Raw genomic sequence first — 25,369 nt, 5'->3', positions numbered from 1 at the left:
GACTGTGTTTCTCAATGATAGTTTAATCTGATGCTTATTTTCCTTACAGGTTAGCTATTCGAGCCCACCGTTATACGCTCTGTCCTTCACCTTTCATTGAAAATAGCATCTGTGAGTGCTATCATATTAGCTGAAAGTGTGGGGAAGAGTGAAGTCCCTATGACCAAGCATTCTTTAAAAGGCTTTTTCTTCCTCATATTCTTTTCCAGGGAGGAGGAGCGTAGCACAGCTAATGTCATTTAAGAACTTAGCTTGCCTAAGTTCTTCTCTTAGATGTGGTATCTCCAGGGTTAAAACAGGTCTTCATACACTGACTTTCGTGCACTTTTTTTAATTACATGGACACAACTCTAGGTAAATCACTCGCCTTTTACGTAGAAAAGTTAAGGAATACAGTTATTTTAACAAAAGACTGTCAGCCTGCACGTGAATTTAAAGCCTGTCATGAGTGTATACTAGGGAGGTGTATCTGTAACCATATCTCCTGCTACAGAAAAGCACCTGTAATTAGCTTTTCTAGTGAATGCCCCATTCTTGAGATCTATGCAATGGATACCTGAAGTTCTCTGCATTCCTTCACCAAGCCAAGCATGAAGTAGCACTTGGAAGAGTATCTTGAATTTGCTATCTTCATAAAGCTTCTGATAGTTCTTTTCATGCAACCTGTGAGTGCAGGGAGGTAATGCTCCTAGTGACCCATGTTTTAAAAGTGAGCAAGCACTCCAGAGTAGTTAGTTACCGGTAGCACGAAGTTCTTCCAAACTAATACACATATGGCTAATGCATTGTTTGTTTTTCTGCCCCTGTATCTTAGTCCGTGGATTATGTGTTGTGCTCTACCTGGATATGCTGTGGTAGCACGTTACCGAAGGACTCCAAGAAGAGGGTGGAGTATGAACGTGACCTAAGGATATTGCTATGCTGAAGTATTTTCAGGAAGTTTTGATTATTTAGTTATAGACATATAATGAATGTGCATGCACACTATGCACGTTGAAGAACTCATAAGTGACTTTTCTAAGGTAGGCGGCGTCAGTCTACTGTGTGTGTTTTCTTCTGACAAAACTAGTGGTTAGTTGTAGATGTTAGCAGGAATTTTACTGCCTTAATGCTACAGTCCTAATCATTAGAGCACTGTGGCCAGGCTGTAGAGCCAGTAGATGCGTTTAATATTTCTTACCTAAAACTTAATTGTTTTCCAGAGTCCAGTAGATAAACCAGTGGAGATAAAGCTTGAATACAGTTTGAAAATTTTGGGGTTTTCATATGACCTACAAAAAGTTGTTCTTCCTTGGGATGTGTGGAAATTTAGTATTTTTCTCAGCTGAAAATTGCTTTGCTTTTGATGTTGCAATATTTAGACACTTCACACACATTAATAGTAGTTGCATATCAGAGTTGATTTGAGTCATGAGGCACAGTGGTGTGAAATTAAGAAATTATCTCTTCTTTGCTATGAGTAATCTGAACTAAAACAGGATGAAATCTGAACATGTCAAAATAACATTTGTTGCTTTATTAAAGGATTACAATATTACAGGGGTAATGTAATATATTAAAAAACCTAGTTTCAGTTATATACAAAACATGCTACATGACACATCAGTTTAATGCACATCATACTGTTGTAAAGAAGTGATGAGGTAATAAGGGGAAAAAGTGTGCAAGCACACGCACACAAATGCACAGTAAGTATCTTACAGGCTTACTGAAAAATATATTGAACTTCTAGAGGCTTTTACTCTCCTTCTTATATGCATTCTTTAACTTATATTTTTTCATAGCAGTTGCTGTTTTGAAATGGGTGTTACAACAATCTGTTCTAGAAACCTACCCCAGAAGAATATTAGAATTATCCCAGTCAGAATTTCATAGTTGTGACTGACCTCTAAGTATAGATGAGTAAATCTATTTAATAATTTGACAGTAATATGTTATAATTGTGAAATATGGTAAATATAACTTCTTTTGGCTACAGGTAACTTCTTTATATAATTTTCATCTACTGGCTAAGGGTATTAAATAGCTTATGTATTGGTATCCATCATTTGCCTGCAAAGTTGGATAGTCCCTTTAATTTATATCCAGCCATTTCTGATTACAGAGGTTACACAGCAGGTAATGACTGAAGTCAGGTACAAAATACTGTGACAGTTGTTGTGTAGTATAACATGTTGGCTATACAGCACACTATCTCTCTTGTAAATCTGGATTAATTTCCATATGCAGGTAGCTACTTCATTTTGGTAAGGAAAATCATTAGTGTTTTAAATCTAAAATATTTGAATCAAATGTGAATTCTAATTTATATAGGAGCAGATTATTAAAATGCTCAAAGTGAAGGGGGAAGGTTGGATTTATCACAACAGTAATGGTTTGAGTTATCTGCTCTCAAAATCAAATTATATAGTACTAACTTTATTCATGGCAGTTAACAAAGATTAAATTAGAATACTCACACTACTGTACATGTACCAGCTACACAGTTCAAAGGATATGATTTCCTATGTCAAATGATTGCTCATAATAATAATAATAAAACTCTTGCTGTACAGTTTGTAATATTTCCTGTATTTGAGAATATTTATACATAATATAACATACAAAAATATTTAAATGTTGGGGCAGTATTTTTACCGTCCAAACTTAATTTACAGGGAATAAAAAACAGAAAGTTTATCTACAGTCCATCTAAACTGCCAGTTCTAAAAGGCTTAATATAACTACTTTTAGTACCAAGAGGTATTCTGAATGTTATGTCATTTCAGTTCCTTTATTTTCTTCAGCTTTTTTTTTCCTGGAATGATTCTTGAAAATACAATATACAAGCCCTCACATCTTAGCAATAAATGTACAATATCTTACATTCTTCATTTCTGAAAAGATAATTCCAGATAATAACATCATAGCTTTATGTGATTTTTAGAACAAGAAAGCAAACCAAGAGAATTATTTCAGTGGAATGTATTGGGGTTAGGTCTTATCATCATAACAACTTTCTTGAGTGAATATGATCCCCCCCTGAATTCAGCCCAGTAAACACCATCCTGATATCGACTGCGATAGTGTCCTCCACGATACCAAACTCCATTGAGATTTGAATGAGCACATGCATTGTACCACCATCCTCCCTTCTGGTAATGAGCGCAATTACCTGCAAAAGAAAGCTCTAATTCAGTCTTAGGAGCATATGAAAAATCTTACAGCAAGCAAGCAAGCTAAGCACAAAACAATTTTTTTTTTTTTTTTTTTTAACTGTGTGTTTTAACATGTGGATACCATGCGGTACAAGGTGAATTTAGGCTTCTTCAGGAACCAGTGCTGTAGTTAGGTTCTACAGATAGACTCATTAGTGTTACTCTCCCTTGCTGGAAAATTTGTTTGCATTGCTGTCTCAAATAACCCAACATAGTGTATTTTACAGACCTTTGTTTAGTGTAACTGATAAATATTTAAATGAGAATTTTTGTTTCAGTGTTAGTACATATAGGGGTTGACACATCAGTTTGTGCTTCATAAGTTGCTAACTGACAAATCTCTAAAAATGTAAATTTTTTTTGTGTGTACGTATATCACCATAAGTATTTTTCTTTTTTTTAAAAAAAGAAGGGGGGGGGGGGGGGGGGGGGCAAGGCAACTGAAAGGGACTTTGTACCTGTGTATACATCATGGTCCCGGTCCAGCGTGGTGAACTGTTTACCATTGTGCCAAGTGAAAGAATCTCCCGCATTGCCATTGTAGCGTCCCAATCTCAACTTGTAATATTCGCTTTCTGGCTCCAGTCTGAAGCTAGCATACTCAGCAAAGACTTTTCGGCCTGACCAGTCTTCCATTGTTATGAGCAGTTTGTAGTTGCCTTGATTTGTTAACCAATAAATATTTTCTAGTCCAAGCCAATATTCTCCATCTATATTACCAAATCCTTGCTGTAAAGGAAGCAGGAGAAGCATGTTAATTTTATGCATCTGTTTCAGTGATAAATCTGAGTGTATTCTTAAGTAGAAAACCACATTAACTTATTTTATAGAGACTTCCTCTTCTGGAAAGGTAAACACACAGGTTCCTTTTCAAGTAAGCTGTTGGCCAGACTCTAAAATCACCCTTTAAATTAGCCTAACCAGTAATTTTTAGAGGGTAGAAAACATCAAACTGCTCACTTGTCCTAACCTTGTATGTTTCCCAGTTCCTGAAAAAGTTGACAGACCCATCCAGCCGTCTCTGAATGACTGTCCAGCCACCAGGGTCATGCCGTTGATCACACCAGACCTGCATAAGCTGGTTTGTGTTTTCTGGTTTTACAAGATAGATGGAGCTTGTATCATGGCCATCTTCTAATGCTTGTAGACAGTCTCTCCAGGGCCCTGTGTCAAAACAGAAGGACTCTGCATCAAAATGCAATTGAGCATATCTTCAGTGTAGGGCAGTATTTGAATTGGTAGCTTTTTACAGTAGATTTGCTTCTGCCGAGTGGTGCGTTTGTTTTTCCTCTTATTGGAGGTACAGTGTCCACTAAGTGTTTTCAAACAGGTTCATTTGTTGTAACTTTATTTCTGAACCATTTCACAATGAATTACTGATAAAGGTAGACTTTTATTTTAACTTATTTTATATAAGGCATCTGCACTTACAACATTGATTATATCTCCAAAGACACTAAATATGAATGACTCCATAGGTAAGTATTAATATTAATAATTTCCTTTAGAAAACAAAACGGTAAGTTTGACTTTGGTTCTGTCTTTCAGAAATTCAGCTTTTTAGATCCCCAAAAATGTCATTGGCATGGACATTAACAATGGAACGGGCAATATAAATTAAGAATGTAGGTGTTACTGTTGTCACCTTAATAAATGATAACACAAAATAGAAATTAAGATTTGTAACATGGACTGCCCACTTACATAATGAGAGAAATTGTAGATAAATGAGAAGACTTTTAAAATACTTTGCATTCACAGAAATTACAGATAATGTGCTCCTATTTTCAGAAGGAGAATGCATTTTTTTTTTCCTTGAGTTTAGTAGAGTCTATAAAGAGCTTACTCTTTTTGAAAGTATCTTACATTCATGGTTTTTAAAGAAATTTTCTCCAATGGGAAGATAGTTAGATTCCATATTAATAAGCCTTTGAGAAATTTAGATGTAAACAATTTAGGAGTCTATGTTGATACCTGCAGATAGACTCCTGCAGCTGATTTGCTGCTATCCTTATGCCGCCTAAGCGGAAGAGTGAAGTCAACAAGAATCCTCAGGATTAGAGACCCTTGATTGATGATCCTCCTCCCGGCCCCACCCCTGAAAGAGGAAGCCTTGTCAGATCTTCTCGTGAGGAGTCTTACTGAAGCATATGTTGCTATCAAGAGTAATTTTTTTAAAATTATTTCAGTTCATCTACCGTTTTTCATAATTCACTGTCCAACACTGGTAATGGTAGAGCTACCCTTGTACTCAGTAAATGAGTTAGTAATAAATCGGTTTTATAGACGCAACCTCAGTGTTTTGGGGGGGTTAGGGTTTTTTTGGTCTTTTTAACTAGTTATCAAAAATTCAGTGTACCAGGAGGCAATCCACGTTTTTGGTTTGTGGCCACACTGTGTTATTCTTGTTTCCCTAGTCATATTCACAGACTGTACCTAGAGTGCTACTTCTAAGCCCCTTCTCTATTTCTCTTGTGGCTAACTGTTCAGATTTCTGGCAGTGCATGTAGATGCAGTATTCTGTGACACAGTTGCATGGCTTATTATGAGAGGTGGAAGAAGACAAATATAACGAATGCTGGTAATTTAAATTGCTCTTGTTTATTTTATCACAATGTGTACGTAGTGGCACTTATTAAAAACAAAAAAGAATGTGGCAGGTCAAAGTCATTATTGAAGAAACTCCTAAAATAGTCAACCACAAATCTTTGATCTTGTCTTCATAAAAATAAATATATAGCAGTATATGATGTAGTATTTACAGCTTTCTAATCTTGCAGTTTCTTTCTAGGCCATGTAGCAACAGTGCTCTACTGCACGATTCTTTTCTCTGAAAGTGCTTTAAGATGAAGATAAACTATTATAAATACTTCAAAGCAGAATTTGTTATTACTTTTTCCATGATAGGTGTTTTTTTGTCAGGTACTAACTTTCCAAAATTTTGACTAAGGTGTGTAGTCTGAGATTTGTTATCTGGCATCAGAAATGAAAGGGAATGTACTGAAGACGTCTGGTCTTCAGACGTCTGGTCTTCAGACCCCCTGTCTCTGTAAGACACCATGGTTAACTCTGCCTAATGAAAAAAATACTTTATTTATGTGAGGCTCTTTTGTACTTTGTAGCAGCTTAATTTAAACACCTTTTAGTAAGAAACCTGTTCAGTACTTTCGGGAAATACATATGGACTGTATATCAACCACAATTCCATCTGCATAGACACTGAGCCCTTCAAATATCTCTAAAAGCAATACAAAATTGGTATTATGAAATCCAAGTTGATTCTTATTCAAGGTGATTGGATGATGATATGTGATTCAGATTTGTTTACTGCTTGTTCTACTGTTCTTAGCATATTTGCTATCAATCAGTGGAAATTTTTTTTTTTCAGTGTCACATTTGCCACCTTTCATTCCTCACATACTAAGGCAATTTTTGGTGAGAGATTACACAGTAGTTAATTATTTCATATTTCATTTCCTTTAGAATTCTTGAGGAATGTGCTTTACTATCTGCAGTCTGTTAGTATTCACTTTTCTCATTGGCTTTATATCCTCTTCTACCAACATTTCAGTTTGAAATAAATCGTGCAGAGTATCCTCCTTGCCACCAACCTAGTCAACAGAGGAACCTCAACGTGTCTCCTCAATGACTACTCATATCAAAATTAATTTAGATTTTCTACTGTTGCCTTAATTTATCTGAGTATATCTTTTTATCTTTCCCTATAAACTTTGTTAGGTGTCCTGTTCCTGATGTGTTAGAAATCAGATTTCGTATGCCTTTTTTTCCTTTTGCAAGTCTTTCTTAAGATTTTAATGTGTCTTTATATTTAACCTGACAGAGAGTATGTTCTTTTCTTATTTCTCCATTTGGACATGACTTCAGTGCTTTGAATGATGTCGTCTTTCTTACAACACTGCTCTTTCACCAGGCTGCTTAACCATGACAAGATTGCCTGGTCCTCTCAAAGTCGTCTTGTGTTTGGGTTTTTTTTGGTTTGTTTTTTTTAATGGATGTATAGTTCTGAATTTCCAATAGGGTATCTCTTTAAATAGTCTCTGTAGTAATTGAAAACTTTTAACCTTTTCAGTTAACACTTCTAGTTTATGCATTGGTGTTATAATATTCTGCTATTTTGTGTCGTTTGTGTCTCCCAAGTTTCTGATAGGCTATTATATTAAATCTTGCTAAAGCCCCAAGTTACTAGTTCTTGGGTTTTTTTTGTTTTTTGTTTAAGTGGTAATGTTTGTTCAGAAGCATATCTGTGTTTGGCTTAGCCTCACACACACACACACACACGCCTAGTATTTCTGTGCCCTGTTCAAACAATCTGTTTTTCAGATTACATTTTAGCATTTCTTACTTGAATTTTGTCCATTGCTCCTATCCAAAGATTTTACTTGATGGTACGAAATCTGCAGTGCTTTACCTAAAGGATATATCAGTTTAAACCATCTGATTCATTAAGCCATAATTATCAGTATGAATATATATATATCATCTGTCTGTCTTATGTTATTATGTATGTTTATTTTTGTATACTACTAATGCCTTTTTTGAAAATGTGTGTGACCATATAAAATTAGCATACACTGTATGTTAATATTGCATTAACCTTACCATTACTGTTTGCTGTTTATTATTTAACTGTTTATTCTTTATAATGCAGCATGGGGTTAAAATGTCTACCTGCAAGTTCTGTCTGGTAGAATATAATAAACTGGTTTGTGTGCATGTGTTTCCAGGAATAATCTCCTCTATAGCAATTGCACAAGGAAACATACATTTCATAATTGGTATAACTGGCTACTATAAATGTTTTGGTCCCAGAAAAAGATTTGTTGATTTGTTGGGTAAGGATGATGAATCAAATTCATTCAGTTTTCAAGTTCAGCTTTCATTTGTCTTGAGTCCAGTCATCTTCCAATGTTGGGCTAGCAAATTTATACAAAGCAGAATATTTTGATAAGCTATTCATGTAAGTCTGTTTTATACAGAAAATGCAGCAGTGCTTCACATAATAGTGTTTGTCCTGTTGTGTGTAGAATTCTACACTCTAATAAATTGTTGTTTCAGAAGTACTTGAATTATTGAGCCTGTGGGCTAAACTTTTTGATGTTATAAAGAAAAACCCATTGTAGATAAACCACATCTGCTTTTTGTGTTGGCCTATTAAAGCTTGTAGTTGTTAAGCATTAATCCATGCAAAGTTGGGGTTTGGTGTGTCATAGCCCTGCATCCCACCCCAAACCTCTGAGTAATAACTCCAAGAAAGGAGTTGTTAGTGTCACAGCTAAACCATTTCATCCTGAAGTCTTTTATTAGGCTTTTAGCTCTTTCAAGCAAGTCTAAGGAGCAATGGTCCTAAATAGGACTATAGAAATTTTACTTGGAATTCATATTTTGCTTAGTAGAATAGAGTAAAATACAGTTGTAGTTATTTCAAACAATCTCTGGTGTTGACATTAGGTGACTTCCTGGCTATTTACTGTCGTCTGTCCGTCATTGTCCCTATCCCACTGCCCCCCCCCCAGTTTCAGTGTTGTGTACATGTTCAGTATTTTGCCAACAGAATTAAACTTACCCAACTTACTCTTTTGGGCATGAGTGGGAAACAAGAATGCACAAATAAGAATTTGAAGTAAATGATTTATGGATAAAATTGCAAATTCTTCTACTCATAATCAAAACTAAGTATTATTTTACATTTTCCTTTATTTTTGCAAAGAACTAGCAACAGGAACATTGGGGCATTTTTTTATGCCTCATAAAATAAGACTTTCTGGGAAATGCATGCATCAAAGCATGACACTAGTCCTTGCAGAGAAATTAACTTGTGTATTATAAAGTGTGTATCTCTAGATTAATTTTAATATCCAGTGATGATGCCCACATTTCACACTGCATTCTTTCAGTTTCTTTTCTCTAGAACATTTTACTATGAGACTGGAGTGCTTTAATTTATCTACGTAATGCTTTTATGATTTACTGCTAATGTTGTTATGCAGTCATCAGCTTTTATCATCTTAGAGGCAATAGGCTATGATGTCTCTGTTGAAATATCCAATGCTTCAAATATTTCTAATAAATTTTTAACAAGACGCTATTCTTCTATGTCTTGCCTCTCAAACCTGGCACATTATTTTTTGTTATTTGGCTAGTTGTTTTGGGTTACCTTTGTGAATATAGAGAAAATAGTCAGTTGTACGTTTAAATCGCTCTACACAGTAAATCTATTCTAGAAAACTTCAAACATGATGGAGAAATACTTCTAAATGACTGTCTTGTTTTAGATCATAGTCATAATAATGTTTTGTTCTGAAGTACCTTCCTCTCAGTGTAGGCATAGGGGTCTAGTATCCTAGTACTATATAAAGTTATTACAGAAAGGGTCGCTGCTCTGAAGATTTTAAATTATAAATAACTTGTGAAGTAGGTTGTTTCAAAAATATTCATGTAGAAAAAAGATGAGCACTTTATTTTATGATAAGTGATGTGTATAGACCACTCTGTAAGTTGGTTAAATTCATTTCTGTGGCAGTTCTTATGCTCTCCAATTCAGATTGCTGGTTTCTGACTGAGGTAAATGTGACAGTGCCAGTCATATTATTGGTTAGCCAGCAATAACAGATATTGCAAAAAAAATTGGGCAGCAATTGTGTAAACTTCCTCTATAGTGTATGTGCTGCTGTTAGGAGAAAAGGCCAGTTCTTTTACTAGATCTGGCTAGTAATTAGTGTTTTTATAATAATAAAATGTAAATCTTCCTTCTGAAGTATTAGCATGCTTTACAAACAAGGGTCATCTTATCTTCCCTAGAAAAAGTGAGAGCATCCTGACTTTCAGATAGGTAGTTTTGATAAAATCACCTCTAGGGAGTCAAGCAGACCTTTGAGGAGTAGTACCTTTGTAATCTGAACAGTGCCTGTTCCCTGGCACAATCACATTTAACTACAAAAATATTTTTGTAGTATTGGATGTATAGGACGGAGACACAGCTGTATAGTGAAGAGACCACACGTGTTATGTAAAGACCAGAACAGGTTTTGAGAACTGATTGCGTGAGATGTATTGTATTGCTTTGGCCTTGCATCCATCTGTGCCAAGCTGAAGAATGTGAAATGGGTTTTTAAAATTGTGTCTGTAATTTTGCTACCCAAACCACATGATTGCTCTTCCCAGCCCTGTCTTTTTGTCTTGCATCTCCTTAATTTGTCTTTCACAGTCATTAATTCTGTCTGGATTCTTAAAAAATTTCTCTCATTGTATTATTTCTTGACCTTAACTTGAACAAGGTTGTACTAAACAAAGTATTTTCTCAAAAAAAAATTTTTAATGTGCCATTAAAAAAAAAAGGGGAGGGGAGGAGGGGGCTAGGATTATCATAGAATGGTTTGGGTTGGAAGGGACCTTAAAAGGTCATCTAGTCCAACCCCCCTGCAATGAGCAGGGACATCTTCAACTAGATCAGGTTGCTCAGAGCCCTGTCTAACCTGACCTTGAGTGTTTGCAGGGATGGGGCATCTACCACCCCTCTGGGCGACCTGTGCCAGTGTTTCACCACCCTCATTATAAAAAATGTCTTCCTTATACCTAGTCTGAATCTACCCTCTTTTAGTTCAAAACCATCACCCCTTATCTTGTCGCTGCAGGCCCTATTAAAAAGTCTGTCCCCATCTGTCTTATAAGCCCCCTTTAAGTACTGGAAGGCTGCAATAAGGTCTTCCCAGAGCCTTCTTTTCTCCAGGCTGAACAACCCCAACTCTCTCAGCCTTTCCTCATAGGAGAGGTGTTCCAGCCCGCTGACCATTTTTGTGGCCTCCTCTGGACGCACTCCCACAGGTCCATGTAATTGTACTTATGGATTAGAGATTCACCTAATTGTACTTTGCGCAGGTACTTTCACACTGCATAATGTTTTACAGAAATGAGATGTCATATTTCAAGCTCTTACATATGTCTTTTATGGATTTGATGAGACTCAGTAATTATACATAGCGCTTCATGGGGGCCTGGAAGCTTGGATCCACATAGCTTTTAATTAATGTAAAACCATTAATACAAATGAAAGGGAAATATGAGATTTGTTTTAAAAAAGTGAAGTAACTTAAGTCTCACTTTCTATGCAGTTTATGTGCATAATTAACTTAAATGTTTGGGTTTTTACACTTGTTGCCTACCTCTTCCAGTGAGTAACCAACTTCCAGCTATCTATCTGTTGGGAGAAGAATATGGCAGATAAACAATATAGAGCAAGTTTTGGGAATTTGTTAGGGATAGGTTTTTCATAGATACCTAAAATAGAGAAAGCAAAAAACTACAGGATATATTACATTTGAACGTAGTAAGTAGGGAAGAACCGATTGAAAATGTGACGTGGAAAGCAGTGTAGTTATTGATTGTGGAATAATGGAGGCCATAATTCTTAAGAAAGTAAAAAGCAAAACAAAATGAACTTGAACATAACAGACTTCAGCAAATTCAGAGAGCGTGCAGAGAAAATGCTTTGGACAATCAGTCCAAGCGAAGAATTTACAAGTTTCTTAAAGAGTCTCTGAGGACATTGCAGTGGACTTTGCTATTGTAGAAGGCGGCTAGGGAAAATGATAAGAAATTGACCTGGCTAAATCATGACCTTTCCAGTAGCTTTGAAAACATGAAGAAAGATCAGACAAAGTAGATGCTAGCTCAAAGTATTAGGCATGGCCGGTTGTTTGTGGGGTTTGTTTGTTTATTTTTAACAAAACAACAACCAAAAAAAAAAAAACCCCAAACCAACAGTGTGGACAAAATGTACAAAATAAAATAAAGCTACTGAGAGTAGTAAGACTGTAGTAAGTCTATGATCAAGGGAAAACACTGGTCTGCTACTTTATGAGGAAGGAGAGCTGTCAACAGATTAAACTGAGAAGGCATTTAATATTTTTCTTCCATTTTGCTTCAGTTTTCATTGCATAGGTTGGCTACAATCAGATGGCTGGTACAGCCAGGAGCTTTGGCAAAGGTTGAGAAGGATTAGATAAAATACAGGTGGATTTTTTTTTTTCCAGTGGCTGGGCAGTTGTGGTGGTGGTAGGTTTTGTTTGTTTTGTGGGGTGTTCGTTGTGGGTATGGGGGGGTAAGGGTGTGGTTTTGTGGGTTTTTCCTAGTTCATTCCAGACACCTGGCTGAAGTATCATTTGCAGCATTAATTGTGGGGAGGGATTTGTTTGATATGTGCTTTGTGAGTGGAGAACATTCTGGAGGATGAGGAAAAGGTATTAAATGTTCCTTGCCCAAAAAGAAAGGTGGGGAGAGGAGAGGAGGATACCCTGGAAATGAAAGGTTAAATAGCTTAATTTCAGTTGTTGGAAATTTGCTTGAACAAATTGAACTGCTGCAAATGAGAAAATAAGGAGAGAAATTTAATATTATAATGGATTTGTGCAGAAATGTGAAAATTTTTCTGATAAGTTATGTAGATAAGGGAGAAGTAGCAGATGTCAAATCTTATCTTAGAATCATGGGCTTTAAAAGGGAGCTCTGGAGATCAACATGAAAAATAGCTGGATAAGCAGCACTTCCGCAGGTGATGATCTAGAGGTTCTACAGGGTTGCAAGTTGGTCATGAGTCAATGTTTTACTTTGCAAATAAAGGAAAATGCTATATGAGGACAGATCAACAAAAGTACTATACACGTGAAGTAACTTTTCTATTCTGCTGTGTGATGGTGAAACCTCAGCTCCAGTTTGGGTACTTAAAGCACAAGGAGGGTGTGGACCAATTAACAAGTTATCAGAAGAATGTAACAGGAAGGGGAAAGGTCTTAAAAGAATGCTTGAAAGATATTTCACTTATAGAAAGACAGGGAAATACTGTACTAAGCTTGAACCTACTTTGAGATTGAAGTCAAAATGCAATTATTAAAGAGGCCATCCTGTAGTGTACTGCTGCAAAGAAATTGTAATAGACCTGATTTTTTTTTTTTTTTTTTAAACATGGAACATTAGAATCATGATATTTTTGGCTGAGGTTCTGCATGCCACAATGCAAGCTCTGGTGAGTTCATCTCTGGCAATATTGTGAAATAGCTGCGTTGTAGCAAAGCATGTTAGAGACTGTGCTTTAGACTGAAACACCTGTTCAAGTTTTTTTTATTGTGGGTATTCCCATGGAGAAATAAGTCTGTCTTTTTTTTTTTTTTTTCTTTTTTTTCTCCTTTCAATGTGGTAGTTACATTTTTTGATAATTCTAAAGAGTCTGATGGTGTCATTTGGAATATGTTGCAAATAGCCTTGAAATATATTCTGAATGCAGTTCATGTGCCTTAACTCTGTTTGAAGTCTTAATTTCAGATGTCTGAGTCCCTTATCTTTTTTCTGAAGCAAGTACATGTTGGCCACACACGGAGGAAGAGACTTCTCCTGTATGGGACACATAATACTTGAACTACTTTTTTTTAAATATGTGAGACCATAGGTGAAACTGGATTCTTCATCTGTTATTTCTTTATCATGTAGATCAATTGATCTCTAACACGATTTCAGATACCTCTAATTTTGCTTATGGCAGAACTCCTAAGACTCTTAATGAGGGCTGTATAATATCCCTTACTATTCCACCACTTGCGTCCCTTTGCTCCTGTCTTAGAGCGCAAGTGCCCTGTGTGAGGTACAGAGCAGATACATATTCCTTTTTGAGTTACACAAGCACAAAAATTATCACATGCTAGATCAACAAACTTCTAATAACTTCATAAATGTTTACACAAGAAGTGTCAAACCCCTTCAGATGTCATGAACTATAGCAGTTTGGTCTGGGGCACAGGTAAATAAAATTTAGATGATTGACTGTTGATTAGTAATATTTTCCTGGAGCTCTTTATCTCATACATCTTATATAAATGGTGGGTTTGTCTTGGCAAAGTAACATGAGAAAAATCTGTGGGGCTAGTGTGTCTGAATCTGTTAGACATTCAGAATTCATTTTTTTGCTTTCTTTCTGTGCTTGTACTACAACATGTATATTAAAAATACACAAGATAGATACACAGACAATGTCAGAACTAAGAAATCTCAATTAGTTCAAAATAATTAATTTGCATTTATTTTGCTAAATAAACTCTGTCTGCATTTTTGATACTACAATTAAAATGTTGCCCACTACATATTAGCATAAACTAATGTAGACATATCAGTAATATTACTTACCAGATGGTTTATCAGTTGAAGTCGGAATACTAGTAACTGTAGGCATGGTTGGTAAGGTAGGTGGCAGAACCTTTAAGTTCTGATCACTCTGAATCTCATTAGTAGATATCTGGTTAATAATGCGATTGTAAGTAGGAGGCTGGTACACTTTATTTGGTGGCTGTGGAGTTTGTGGCAGTGGCTTTATGGATGGCATTCTTTGACAGTGCTCTTCCAGTTGGGCAATTATTATTGACTGATTATTGGCAATTGACATCAGATGTTGGTACTTGTGCTCTAAGTCTTTGTATTTGTTTGCAAGCTGCAACATATCAGCAGTTTGGTTCAAAATCTTATTCTCAAGTTGAGAAAGTTCTAAGGCATTGTCACGTTTTCGGATAATTTCATGTAGTAACTGCATATAGAGTTGTGTGACACGAGAATTCATATTTCTGCTCTCTTTTCTTAAGAGTTTAACCTCATTAACAATCCCACCATCCACCTCTACCAGTTGCTGGAGAGTTTCTATTTGTCTCTTTTGTTTAAGAAGTTCATTGTTAAGTAACTGTAATTCTTGTTTATTTACCCTGTTTTCAAGTAGAACTTCAGGCTCCTTAGAATTAACACAAATGGCACCTGTCACTCTCTGTTGAGGTACAATAAAGGTGTAAGTGCATTTGTCCTGTACGTCACTGGAACGCTTATATCTGTTCATATAAATGAATTCTTGTTCTGTTTCCTCGTCATTGCCTTCAAATTCCTGTGTTTTGCTTGCAGCAGCTCCCACAACAGCTATTAGCATTAAACAGATGAATCTTGTTGTCGTCATGATCCTCTAGTTCTGGTCAAATATTCTTCTGCAAAGAACTTTTTAAAATCTGTTTTAAAATAAATTTAACAGTAAGTAATGAATAGGAAATCAATGCAAACTTACAACTGATAATATGTTCTAAAACTTACAAAATATTACGTAGTAACTAGTATGTCTGTGTGCAAATGAGAGATTTTTCTTGTCCAGCATGAACTTAGGTTGGCTAAAGGGGACATCGTGGGGAATAGTTGTATCATTCTGTGGCTAGAACTGTAGTTCCTAGTTGCTAGTTTATCTAAAGCCTGTCAAGAACCACAAGAAGCTAAGTAATAAATACTGGGATTTGAAGAGTCCTTTCTTCCAGGCAAGTACAACAAAAGATTCCAACATTGGTGTTTTCATTTAAATATGAATTACATTTTCATTTCTTACAGTTACAAATATAACCCTTAAATGTAAATAGAATGTAAGTTAATGTGCTGTTAGAAGTTGTAAAAATACAAAATAGCTCATTTGCAGTATTTTATAACTGCATGTCTATTGCAGGTGATATAGCTTAGATGAAATGTAACAATTTTACTTTAGTCAGCAGTATTGAACCTCATAGGTTTTTTTTTAAAAAAAGGAAAAACTTCCTCTACATTAGTCCTTAATAATTATAAACTAATAACTCTACTGCCCAAATATCATAGGCAGTAAAATCTGGGTTTTTTCCAGACTAGTAGAAAATATTTATCGTGACTCTCACTGGAGACATTGTCTTTACACTCAAGAGTGGTCATTTTACTTCATAGTCCCTTCTCAGAAGGGTAAAAACACATGCATATGTGCCCAGTGGACAAAGATGATGCCCAGCTATTAAAATTAGCTATTAGTGTTTATTGACCTACTGCAACGGTACCCTTTTGGTGAAATGACGCTAACTTAGTTCTCAAAGCAGATTCATATTCAAGGTGGAAATTTGAGGCCATCACAATCTCTTAAAACATAAGTCAATACCAGAACTTTATGGGCAACAGTCATCTTGGAAACAACTTAGCATTGTCACTACTGCCACAAATACCCTTGTCACAGATCACTCTTTTATCAGCTGCTTGAACAGCACTTTGATATTGTGTATTTCTAACAGCTTTTTGTTGTTGAATTTTAATAGGCGTGTGTATATATAACCTAGTTTTCTTAAATAAAATGGGAGGAAAAAATGCAGTATGGAGCTTTTTCAGTGTATAACGCCTGCTTGATACTTTTTAAAACCAAGGTGGTGTTACCATCATATTTTTCTTTGCTTGTAAAATATTTCACATGGAATTAAACTATTCAGCGTTTAAATAACTGTCACCTTACTGCTTGGTCATCTTTAGTACAATGAAATTTTTTAAATGACATGAAATGATGATAGTAACAGCTGTGAGAAACTGGAATGAGTCCAGCTGAGTGCAACCAACATGGATAGCTGGACGCTGGCAGACATGATGTATGAGGAGCAGCAGAAAGAGCTAGGTTTGTTTAGCCTCCAGAAGAGAAGGTGAAGGAGACATCTTAACTGCTATCTTTAACTGCTTAATGGGTGTTTGTAGAGAAGATGGATTCTTTTTGGAAATGCACAGTGAAAGTATAATGGTCAATGGATACAAATTGCCTCAGGAAAAATTCATTTTGGGTTTTAGAAAAAAAGAATTTCACAATGAGGGTGACCAAGGACTGAAGCAGTCACCCAAAGACATAGTGGAATTTCCATTCCTGGAAATATGTAAGGTTTTGATTTAGGCAAGGCTCTGAGCAGTCTGATTTAATGTTGAAATTAGCCTTGCTTTGTAAGATGAAGGTGAGGTCCCATCCAGTCTGAATTGTTCTATGATTCTAGGCAGCTACTAACTTTTAAGAAATCACTCTTAAGAGTTTCAAGATAATGATGGATATGAATGCTTAAATAATTATTCATACTGAGAAGAGATACGGTTGTCAGTCAATCACATTCTGTTGTTTTGAAATAAACCATAGAAGTTTCTGTAAATGCTTCTGTAAGTGATTCAAACAAATGTGACGAGGACTTGATCCTTCTTAAAGTTTTTTGGATATACATTGTTGCCTCAGTTTCTTATTTGGAATAAACTCCTTTTCATTTTGCAAACAGAAAGGAATTGTGTTTTACAGAACTTGTTAAGAATCTTGAAAACTTGTCAGATAAAAGTTTGGAGTTTGACATGGTTTCTGTAAGTAAAGGAATGTTATTTGGAGCCCTGGAAAACAGGGAACATAAATTCACCCCAGACAGCTTTAACTTGCATAATCAGCATTTGCACAGCAGGTCACACTTGGAAAACCCTGGCAGTTTTCCAGGCCTCATATTTCTGCACAGATGCACTGTTTTTGCAAATGCCTCTTGCATATAGGTGTAAAATGGGTTTTATTTCACTGTTTGAATTGAAATATCTTTTTTTTTCCCCTTCAAAACCTGTAATTATTGTGACCACTGAAAAGAAACTAATTTTTTCCTCCGAGTTCACTTGTATCTTTGTTACAGCATCTCATGTCTTTAATTGAGCACAGGATTTGGGGTGCACATTCTTTTCCAGGTTGAAGAAATACAGAGCAACATGTAACAGTTTGATTTTTCCCTGATTTTTTTTTTTTTTAAGACCTGTTTAAGAAAAAAGTGGAATGGAGTTCATCAACCTCATCTTAACATATCAGTTCAAACATCTTTCAAAATAGAATAGTATAGACTATTTCAGTTGGAAGGGACATACAACGATCATCTAGTCCAACTGCCCGATCAATTCGGGGCTGAGCAAGTTAAAGCCTGTTATTAAGGGCATTGTCCAATTGCCTTTTAAACACTGACAGGCTTGGGGCATCAAGCACCTCTCTAGGAAGCCTGTTCCAGTGTTTGACCACTGTTTTCAGAAGGTAAGCCATCAGTGAATGACAGCAGCATGATTAGACTGTGCTGAAATGCTTTTCTCTTGTGATCTTGCCTGCATGTCACCTTTTTCTAAGGTGTTCTTCCTAGAAGAAAAAACATTGGAAGGAAAAGTACATTGGTAAGAGAATGCTCTTGTGCAAACAGAAACAAGAACCATAATGTCTTCAGATGTCCTTCTTCCTGCAGAGTCTGTTTATGAAGTGATCTCTTAAGTCTTCTATTGTCTGCACTTGTTCAGTTCAAAAAAAAAAAAAGTGTTCAGTATGAGGCCTATTTGTTGCATATTGTGATGGACTACATAGCATAAATGGCATTTCTTCTTTTCTGCAGTTGGATTAAAATGAAGTTCATAACCAACACGCTTGTTTGAACAACTCAATGATTAATCTTTCAGAGAGAAAAAAAGCGTGAGGGGGGAAGCCAGAGAAACAATTTTAAGGAAGGATTTAATGCTTCTTAATACCTTCCTTTCTTTTTGAGTAGGAGAACATCAGAATTCCTTCCCATGGGAGAGGAAGATCTTATTTATTTGATGTCTAGCACACTAGCTTTCTCTTTTCTTCTGTTTGCACTTTTGCCAAGTAATTGCTCATACCCTTTGTACTGAACTAGTGCCATTGCTTGCTGATCACTCACTTCTTCCTGTTTCTCTGGCTCAGCCCCTCTTCCTCTCTCCCTCTCCCAGTAGCTCTTCTGCAGTTGACTGGGAGGGAACTGTATTACTGGGGCCATATTTGTCTCCAGTGCAAAATTCCACTTAGGTAGCTGTAGACTTTTCAACCTCTCCATTGCACAAAACTACATTATATAAAAGCATGCTTGCAGATTTGGTGCAATTTTTCTTAATTACTGGAAATGCAGCATGTCTGTCTTTTATCCTTGTGCACACTGACAAAACTTCAACAAACAAACATACAAACAAAAAATGGGAGAAGTGAAAGAAGCACACTTAAGAAGATATGTGTCATTTTAATTAAAAATCAAATAGATCCTCTAATTAGAAAAAGTATGGAAGTTTGACGTAATTTCATTTCTAGATTCTGGCTGTTCAAGACTTGTGTACTCATAAAAGCACTTTTCAGGGGAGTTCAGTTGGGACAAACTTGCCCTAGTGCAGATGCACATACGCCCAATTTTGTGTATGTTTACCCTACTCGGCAGTATATATTACTTTATTCAGGCAAAATAATATTTTTTTTTTCTGTTTGTTTTTTGCCAGTATAACTGCATCTGTATGAAAACTTTTGGCAGCATTGTTGTGTGGGTTATAATCATAGTATTTTTCATAGTCCTAGCCAGCATAAGCACTTTCGTTAAAATTTCAGTTTGTAGACCAAATGTTGGCCTATCTATGTATATAACTGCAAGTAGGTAATAAGTTGGTTTGTTTGCTCATTCATTGTTTGCCCAGCTGAGGATGTTCCCATGATCTGGTGAAAAAAGAGGAAATAAACTTTATGAAAGGGATATCAGATGTTTCAGCATTTGATTGTTTCTTCCTGTCCCTGAAAGGGAAAAAGTAAATAAAAATCTTTCTTCAGCTTTGCTTTGACATATTTTTCTGTCCAATACTCTGTCATGCCTATATGGGACTCTTGGTTAGTCAAAATACCTTACCTTTTGATTGTTACGAATATCTTGAAACTTACACGTGATATTTCAACAAGATTTGAGTATTTTACCATCTAAAATTATGCAGGTGTTTCACATCCTATAGTTTAATCACTGTCATGATTCTGAAATGATAAAGGTAAAAATAATTCTATGTGCAAAGTATTACTATTTGGCAAATGTTCACTTTTTTAATCTGCTTACCTTAAGAGGAAGCATTAAAGGCAGAAATTTCAGCACTATGGCATTATTTTTATTTTTAAGCTACTTATAACAAAATGCACATTTCATTGTGGATATTCCAACATATATACTTTTTTTCATTATTTGTTGGTTCTGATGCCATGCTTCAGAGGATCTCATTTTTACAAAATAGACTGTTAACTATCTCTTTCAGGTTTTATGAAATATTTTACCTATCCTTGGGATTTTTGTATACAAAAGCGAACAAAGGTATGTTTCCATCAGAGGAAAAATACGACTTGTAACAACGTAAAAAAAGTATCATTAAGCTTATTTGAAAATGCTACCAGTAGCCTTTCAATGCTATGGCTGTTTTTTGTTGGATGAAATTTGTTCATAAAATAGACATTTGCATTATTACTCTGGAAAGAAAGGTGTTTATGAAAACCTGAGTATATACTGTCAACACTGTTCTGTCTAGATCTAAAGTGGTTTTGGAATGTTGAGTCTTTCAACCATTGAGAGATTGGCATTTTGTCTCTGGGAGTTTATACTATGTTCTTTTTACACCTACACTTTTCACTGACTGCAAAAAAAAAAAAAAAAAAAAAAAAAAAAAGAGCTGAGACTGTAGGAAGACCACTGGATGGTGACTGAGCACTGAACTTTATTATGCTTTACTTTGGATTCCAAGTCAGTTCAAGGAGGAAATGTTTTGGCATTTAAGGAAGACATGACTTATACTATAGCATTTTGGAGAAATACAAAAGCAAAATAATGATCTGTGTAAATCTCATGTGGAAAACCTTAACTAAGACAAATGTGGAAAATAATTGCCTGGATTTCGTACCAGAATATAAATTTTGTATCTTACATTGCATTGGTATGGGTTACTCCTACAGATAAGGATCATAAAAGAACCCAGTAGGTAAAAGCAGAATTGCTTCTTGCTGCTGTTCTTGTTTTTCTATATATAGTAAACTGATATTAAGCCAGAGGACTGTAGGTATGAAAGTGTGATGCACTAAGCTATGTAAATGCAGCTTTTGTACAAGTGATATATGACACTGTGTCTATCCTTGGAGACTGCTTTATAGTGAAGGCAATTTTTTGTGCTAAAGCTAGGATGTTATACAAGGGGATTTCTGGGGACTTCACTAACTATTTGAATTGCATCATAGTTTAATTTATTGCAAAGATAAACTAATTAAGAAAAAACACTACCAATTTGGTTTGAGGAGCTAATACATCAGAACCTGGTATATGACGAAGATACCAGCAATTCTCACTTCAAAAGGTTGGAATAGATTTTTAGTGGCTTCTATGTTGCAGCTTAGGAACTAAGGAGGCATTTTTAGTTTGTCGGGCTTCAGTTATGGTAATCACTGTAAACAAGGTGAAGGCGTAGGTTTCCTATGTGACTTTTTACACTTAAGCAGGAGTGCTCAGTAAGCTGTCAAAATAAAATCGGATTCTCCATTTAAGTCATTGTATCTTTGGGATAACAACTGTTGTTTTTACAACAAACTGCTGTCACTTTCTGTCACTGTCACTCAGCCTCCCCAAAAAGGCTCCCAGACTATTGCATCCCGTAGAAACTTAATTCCAGAATTTGGGGGGTTATTTTTTTATTATTTCACTCTATTTTCTGCATATGGTTTTATTTATGTGTCATATTTTCATTTTTTTGGTAATAGGTGACTTTCATTTCATTAAAGAGTGGATAGACAAGGTCCAATGCTCACAATTTATTCTCATCCTTGTAAATTGCTCTGCCTCAAGGGTTTATAGTCTAGAGGCTGAATTAGTAAGAGTGTGTGCAGGTCTAATATGCCAGAATTTGAATGCACCAGAATTAAACTGATACTTCAGAGCCTTTTTGAAATACCCAGATAGGTGGAAAAAACCACATATAAGGATGAGGTACACACTTTTTGCACAAGACAGATATTTTCTGACATTTCCCTGTACGGTTGTTTTTACTTAGAGGAAAAAAGTAGCAGTGGTATCCTACATACAGATGAGTTCATTTTGCTACACTAAATCGCTCTGTTACAAAAGTCAGTTCTGGGAGTTAATCAGTTCTTGTGTGCTGGTCATGTCTAATATAATGAGGCTAGCAGTCATTTGATGGGCTGGCTTTTCCTTCCATGCTGTGGTACCTTTTGTGCAGATTCCTCAAGCATTTAGACTTCACAAAAGGCATAGTGCTAGCTATTACAGCATTTATTCTTGAAAAGATAAACTATTTTATTTGATTGTGAATTCACACATAGTTTGATAATTGTTCATTCTAAAGAAGAAACATTAAAAACTAGCAGCAAATCTTCACTGTTTCTTTAATACTTTTGTCCCTGGTTTTAAAAGGTGTTTTTAGATTAGTGCAGTTTCACATTTTAATTGGATTGTAAAAGCAAATGGAGGAAGGGTGTCGAAAATGTAAAATCCTACTATAAAAGGATCAGAGGGTTTGGGTTTGGTTTTTTGTTAACAAACATTAGTTTTTGCTTCTGCAGAGTCCTTTGACAGTCAGTGTTCGTGGACTTTACAGTTAGCTGGCATGTTCCAGGCACCAGGCCAGTAATACGATCTGGATTTCACAACACCATTGTGATAAGATAGATAAGCATGAATTTTCTGAAGCTGCTTTCTTTCTTACTCCCTGCGCCTTTTCTCAGAGCTCTGCTCTTACCTCTTCTCCCATTCTCTTACATGGAATTACATTAATCCACGCTCTCAATTTTTCAGGTAGTCTTCATATTCAGTGTGATTTATTAATTTTTGCTCTTTTCTAAGGAGAGGGACTTCTGCTGGTACAGGTTTTCTTCTAGAATTAACTCATGTAGTTTGATTTTTAGATGAAGAGTACTGTTGTGAAAAAAACTGAACGCTCATTTTTTTCAGTTTTGTAAAAGGAAACAGCAGTTCACGGTGAAAACACAGCACAGCCATTTGCAAGTCACATGTATTAGGAAAAGCTTTAAAGTTTTGTTTGAACCTTTAAAGTAAATATAATAGGGGATAGGGAAGGGCTGACACATAATAGCGTGCAGTTTCAGTTATGAAAACATGATGTAAAACTAAGTTGGAAAATTTAACTCCATGGTTACGGGGGGAATGATTTTTGGTTTTTTGCCACTAGTTACTTGATTCCGTTGTAAGCAGTGCCACACTGACAGAAAAAAATTAATTGCTTTAGATACTTTTATTATAATGCATTCTATACTCAGCTATTCTGTCGACTTAAAATTGTCGTGAAATTTTGGTTCAAGCACTAGTTCATTCTTAAAAGGAAATACTTTTTTCACTGAGGGGAATGGATGACTAAAGCAACACTTCAAAATGAGAGTATCTTAATTAGCTCTTGGAGAACTTCTGTTTTTAAATACTATCAAGTGCTGCAAGAAGCTTCAAAAGATTGTGTCTTTTGGTGCCATGTAACATTTTTTCAAGTTTTGGTAAAAGACAGCTTTTTTTAGTTACAAGAAGTGCAAATTTTCTTTCTGGATTACTAAGGATTTTAGTCTTATTGTTTGTGGATTGTTCTTTGTGCTTTACTAAAGTTCTGTCATAGATGTGGAATGTAATTATTGAAAGAGAGTACTGCTTTTGTTGTTACTTCCCTTAACAGCGGCCTCGCCTTATTTTCACTTAATCCAATCATTACCAAAAAGCGCTCATACTGTGTGTGTTTATATTTGTGCGTGCACATTGTACATAATAGCCCTTAAACAGATTCACGTTTTAATAAATGTGACTCATTTTGCCCATGAAAAATAGTAGTTAGATCATATACTAAATAGTTAATGCTTACACAAAGGTACTCATAAATGTAGGCTCTTTTTTAAATGAAATTCTTACAAAATCGTTCAAATATTTATTTTACAGACTCTATTAAAAGTTCCAGGAACTTTTATGTCTCCTTGATCAGGCATGAGCGTAAGAAAGACTGAATGGAGATTTCATAATTTTTAATACAGGTAGTGTTTTAGAAAAGTTACCATAGAAATTAGTCTGTCATAGAAAGTTGTTTGAAAGGCATATGCATTTTCAGCGAGTTTGAGGAGGCATGAAGCCCAAAGTTACATGCAGAAGTAAATAAGATTAAAAAAAAAAAAAATTCATTAAAATAATGACAAGAAGGCTTTTCACTGGCTGGCATCATAAAATGTCTCAACTATCTTTACAACTATATTTTAATATGTTTGGGTGGGTTGCCTTTTTTTTTTTTTTTTTTAAGGAAAAAAACAGGCTTGCTGCTTTATATTAGGGAGCAGTAATATCTTTGACAGGCTTACATTCCCTCATATGATAGTCTGGCTGGCTGGCTTCACAAACCAGTCAGTCTTTGGACCCTGGACATACAAAACCAGCTTCATACTTTAAATGCAATCCATCTGTACTATCCATTCTTACCCTGTCTCCTTTGGCTTCTTTCTTCAGTCCTTAGCGTGCTTTCATCAAAAGTTTTCAGAACAGCTCGTCCATGGGAGTTGTGACATATCACTTAGCTGATGGTATCAAAAGCGTAACTCTTCAGTGACCTGACGTGTACAGCTGGGTATCTTTGTATGCTATACTGGAGTTAGGCAAGGAAATAACTAGGTGATCTACAAAATTATTTCTTTTCTTTTTTCTCCGTTTTTCTTCAAGATTTTTCACAGTTTGGCTACCCAGGCTAAGCCACACATCCGCACCGTGCTACTGTGGAGGCACAGTAAGACTTTCTCTTGGTGAAAGAGGAGAACTCGGCATTCCGGTTTTAAAGCTCGGAATCCATCATTTCATGCGAGGCTAAAGCAAGCCTTATTTGAACTTCAGCTCCTTTGTGGTAGACTTACATCCTGGTAGGGGAAAAAAAAAAAAGAAAAAGAAAAAAAAAAAAAAAGCCTGCAACAAGCTGACAAGTTCTGGTTGGGTAAGCTTTCTTCCTCCTCCCACAAGCCCCGGGGATCCACCAGCGACAGACGCCCTCGGGCCCCCCGCCGCAGGCCGCGGGGCTGGCCCGGCCCGCCTGCGCGCCGTGACCTCACGGCTGGCGGCGCGGGTGGGGGCGGCGGCGGCGCGGGCTGGGCTTCTCTCTGCGCGTTTCGTAACGTATTTATTGTATTGAGGTGCAGTTTTGTTCGTTGGTTTCTCTAACGGAAACTTCTTCATCGTGAGCCGTGAGCTCTCGTTCGTGGTACTACAAACGCGTAAAAACTCGACCCAGCTGAACAGTTGTGCTGCTGTTGATTCAGTAATTAGTGATGATCCAGAATGAAAGCTATTTATCTGTTACGTGTAAAAACGCTAATCTTAAGTGTTAGGAGGAAACTGGAGACTCTGTTTGAGGAATGTGGGTTTGTTTTTTTAGATCAAATGAGATGTTGGAATGTGTAAGTGCATAGGATTCGTCCCCAAAATGTCGGGGGGGGGGGGGGGGGCGGGCGGGGGGGCGCTACTTCCTGCTTAATCTTTTCACAGTGTGCT

The 25,369-nt window shown here is 36.1% G+C and overlaps 2 protein-coding genes across 10 annotated transcripts in view; one reads left to right on the top strand and one right to left on the bottom strand.

Moving 5' to 3' along the window:
• The window catches only part of RALGPS1 (Ral GEF with PH domain and SH3 binding motif 1), a 155,317-nt gene that overhangs the window by 71,120 nt on the left and 58,828 nt on the right, over window positions 1-25,369 (top strand). The gene's annotated exons all lie outside the window — the stretch shown is intronic.
• Window positions 1,520-24,720, bottom strand: ANGPTL2 (angiopoietin like 2). 2 transcript variants are annotated; one of them, XM_082327158.1, is made up of 5 exons: window positions 24,314-24,720; window positions 14,388-15,244; window positions 4,168-4,361; window positions 3,656-3,926; window positions 1,520-3,154 (listed from the first exon to the last, which is right to left on the bottom strand). In XM_082327158.1, the coding sequence occupies exons 2-5, from the start codon at window positions 15,193-15,195 to the stop codon at window positions 2,955-2,957; spliced, it is 1,473 nt and encodes a 490-aa protein (XP_082183284.1). In that variant the 5' UTR covers window positions 15,196-15,244; window positions 24,314-24,720; the 3' UTR covers window positions 1,520-2,954. The 2 variants fall into 2 exon arrangements, with proteins under 2 accessions (XP_082183284.1, XP_082183285.1); XM_082327159.1 differs by lacking the exon at window positions 24,314-24,720 and adding an exon at window positions 19,721-19,803.

The sequence above is a fragment of the Platalea leucorodia genome (genome assembly GCF_965183815.1).
Source record: "Platalea leucorodia genome assembly, chromosome: 15".
Lineage (NCBI taxonomy): Eukaryota > Metazoa > Chordata > Aves > Pelecaniformes > Threskiornithidae > Platalea > Platalea leucorodia.
Note: the sequence above shows the minus strand (reverse complement) of the source record. Positions and strands in the feature narration are given on the sequence as shown.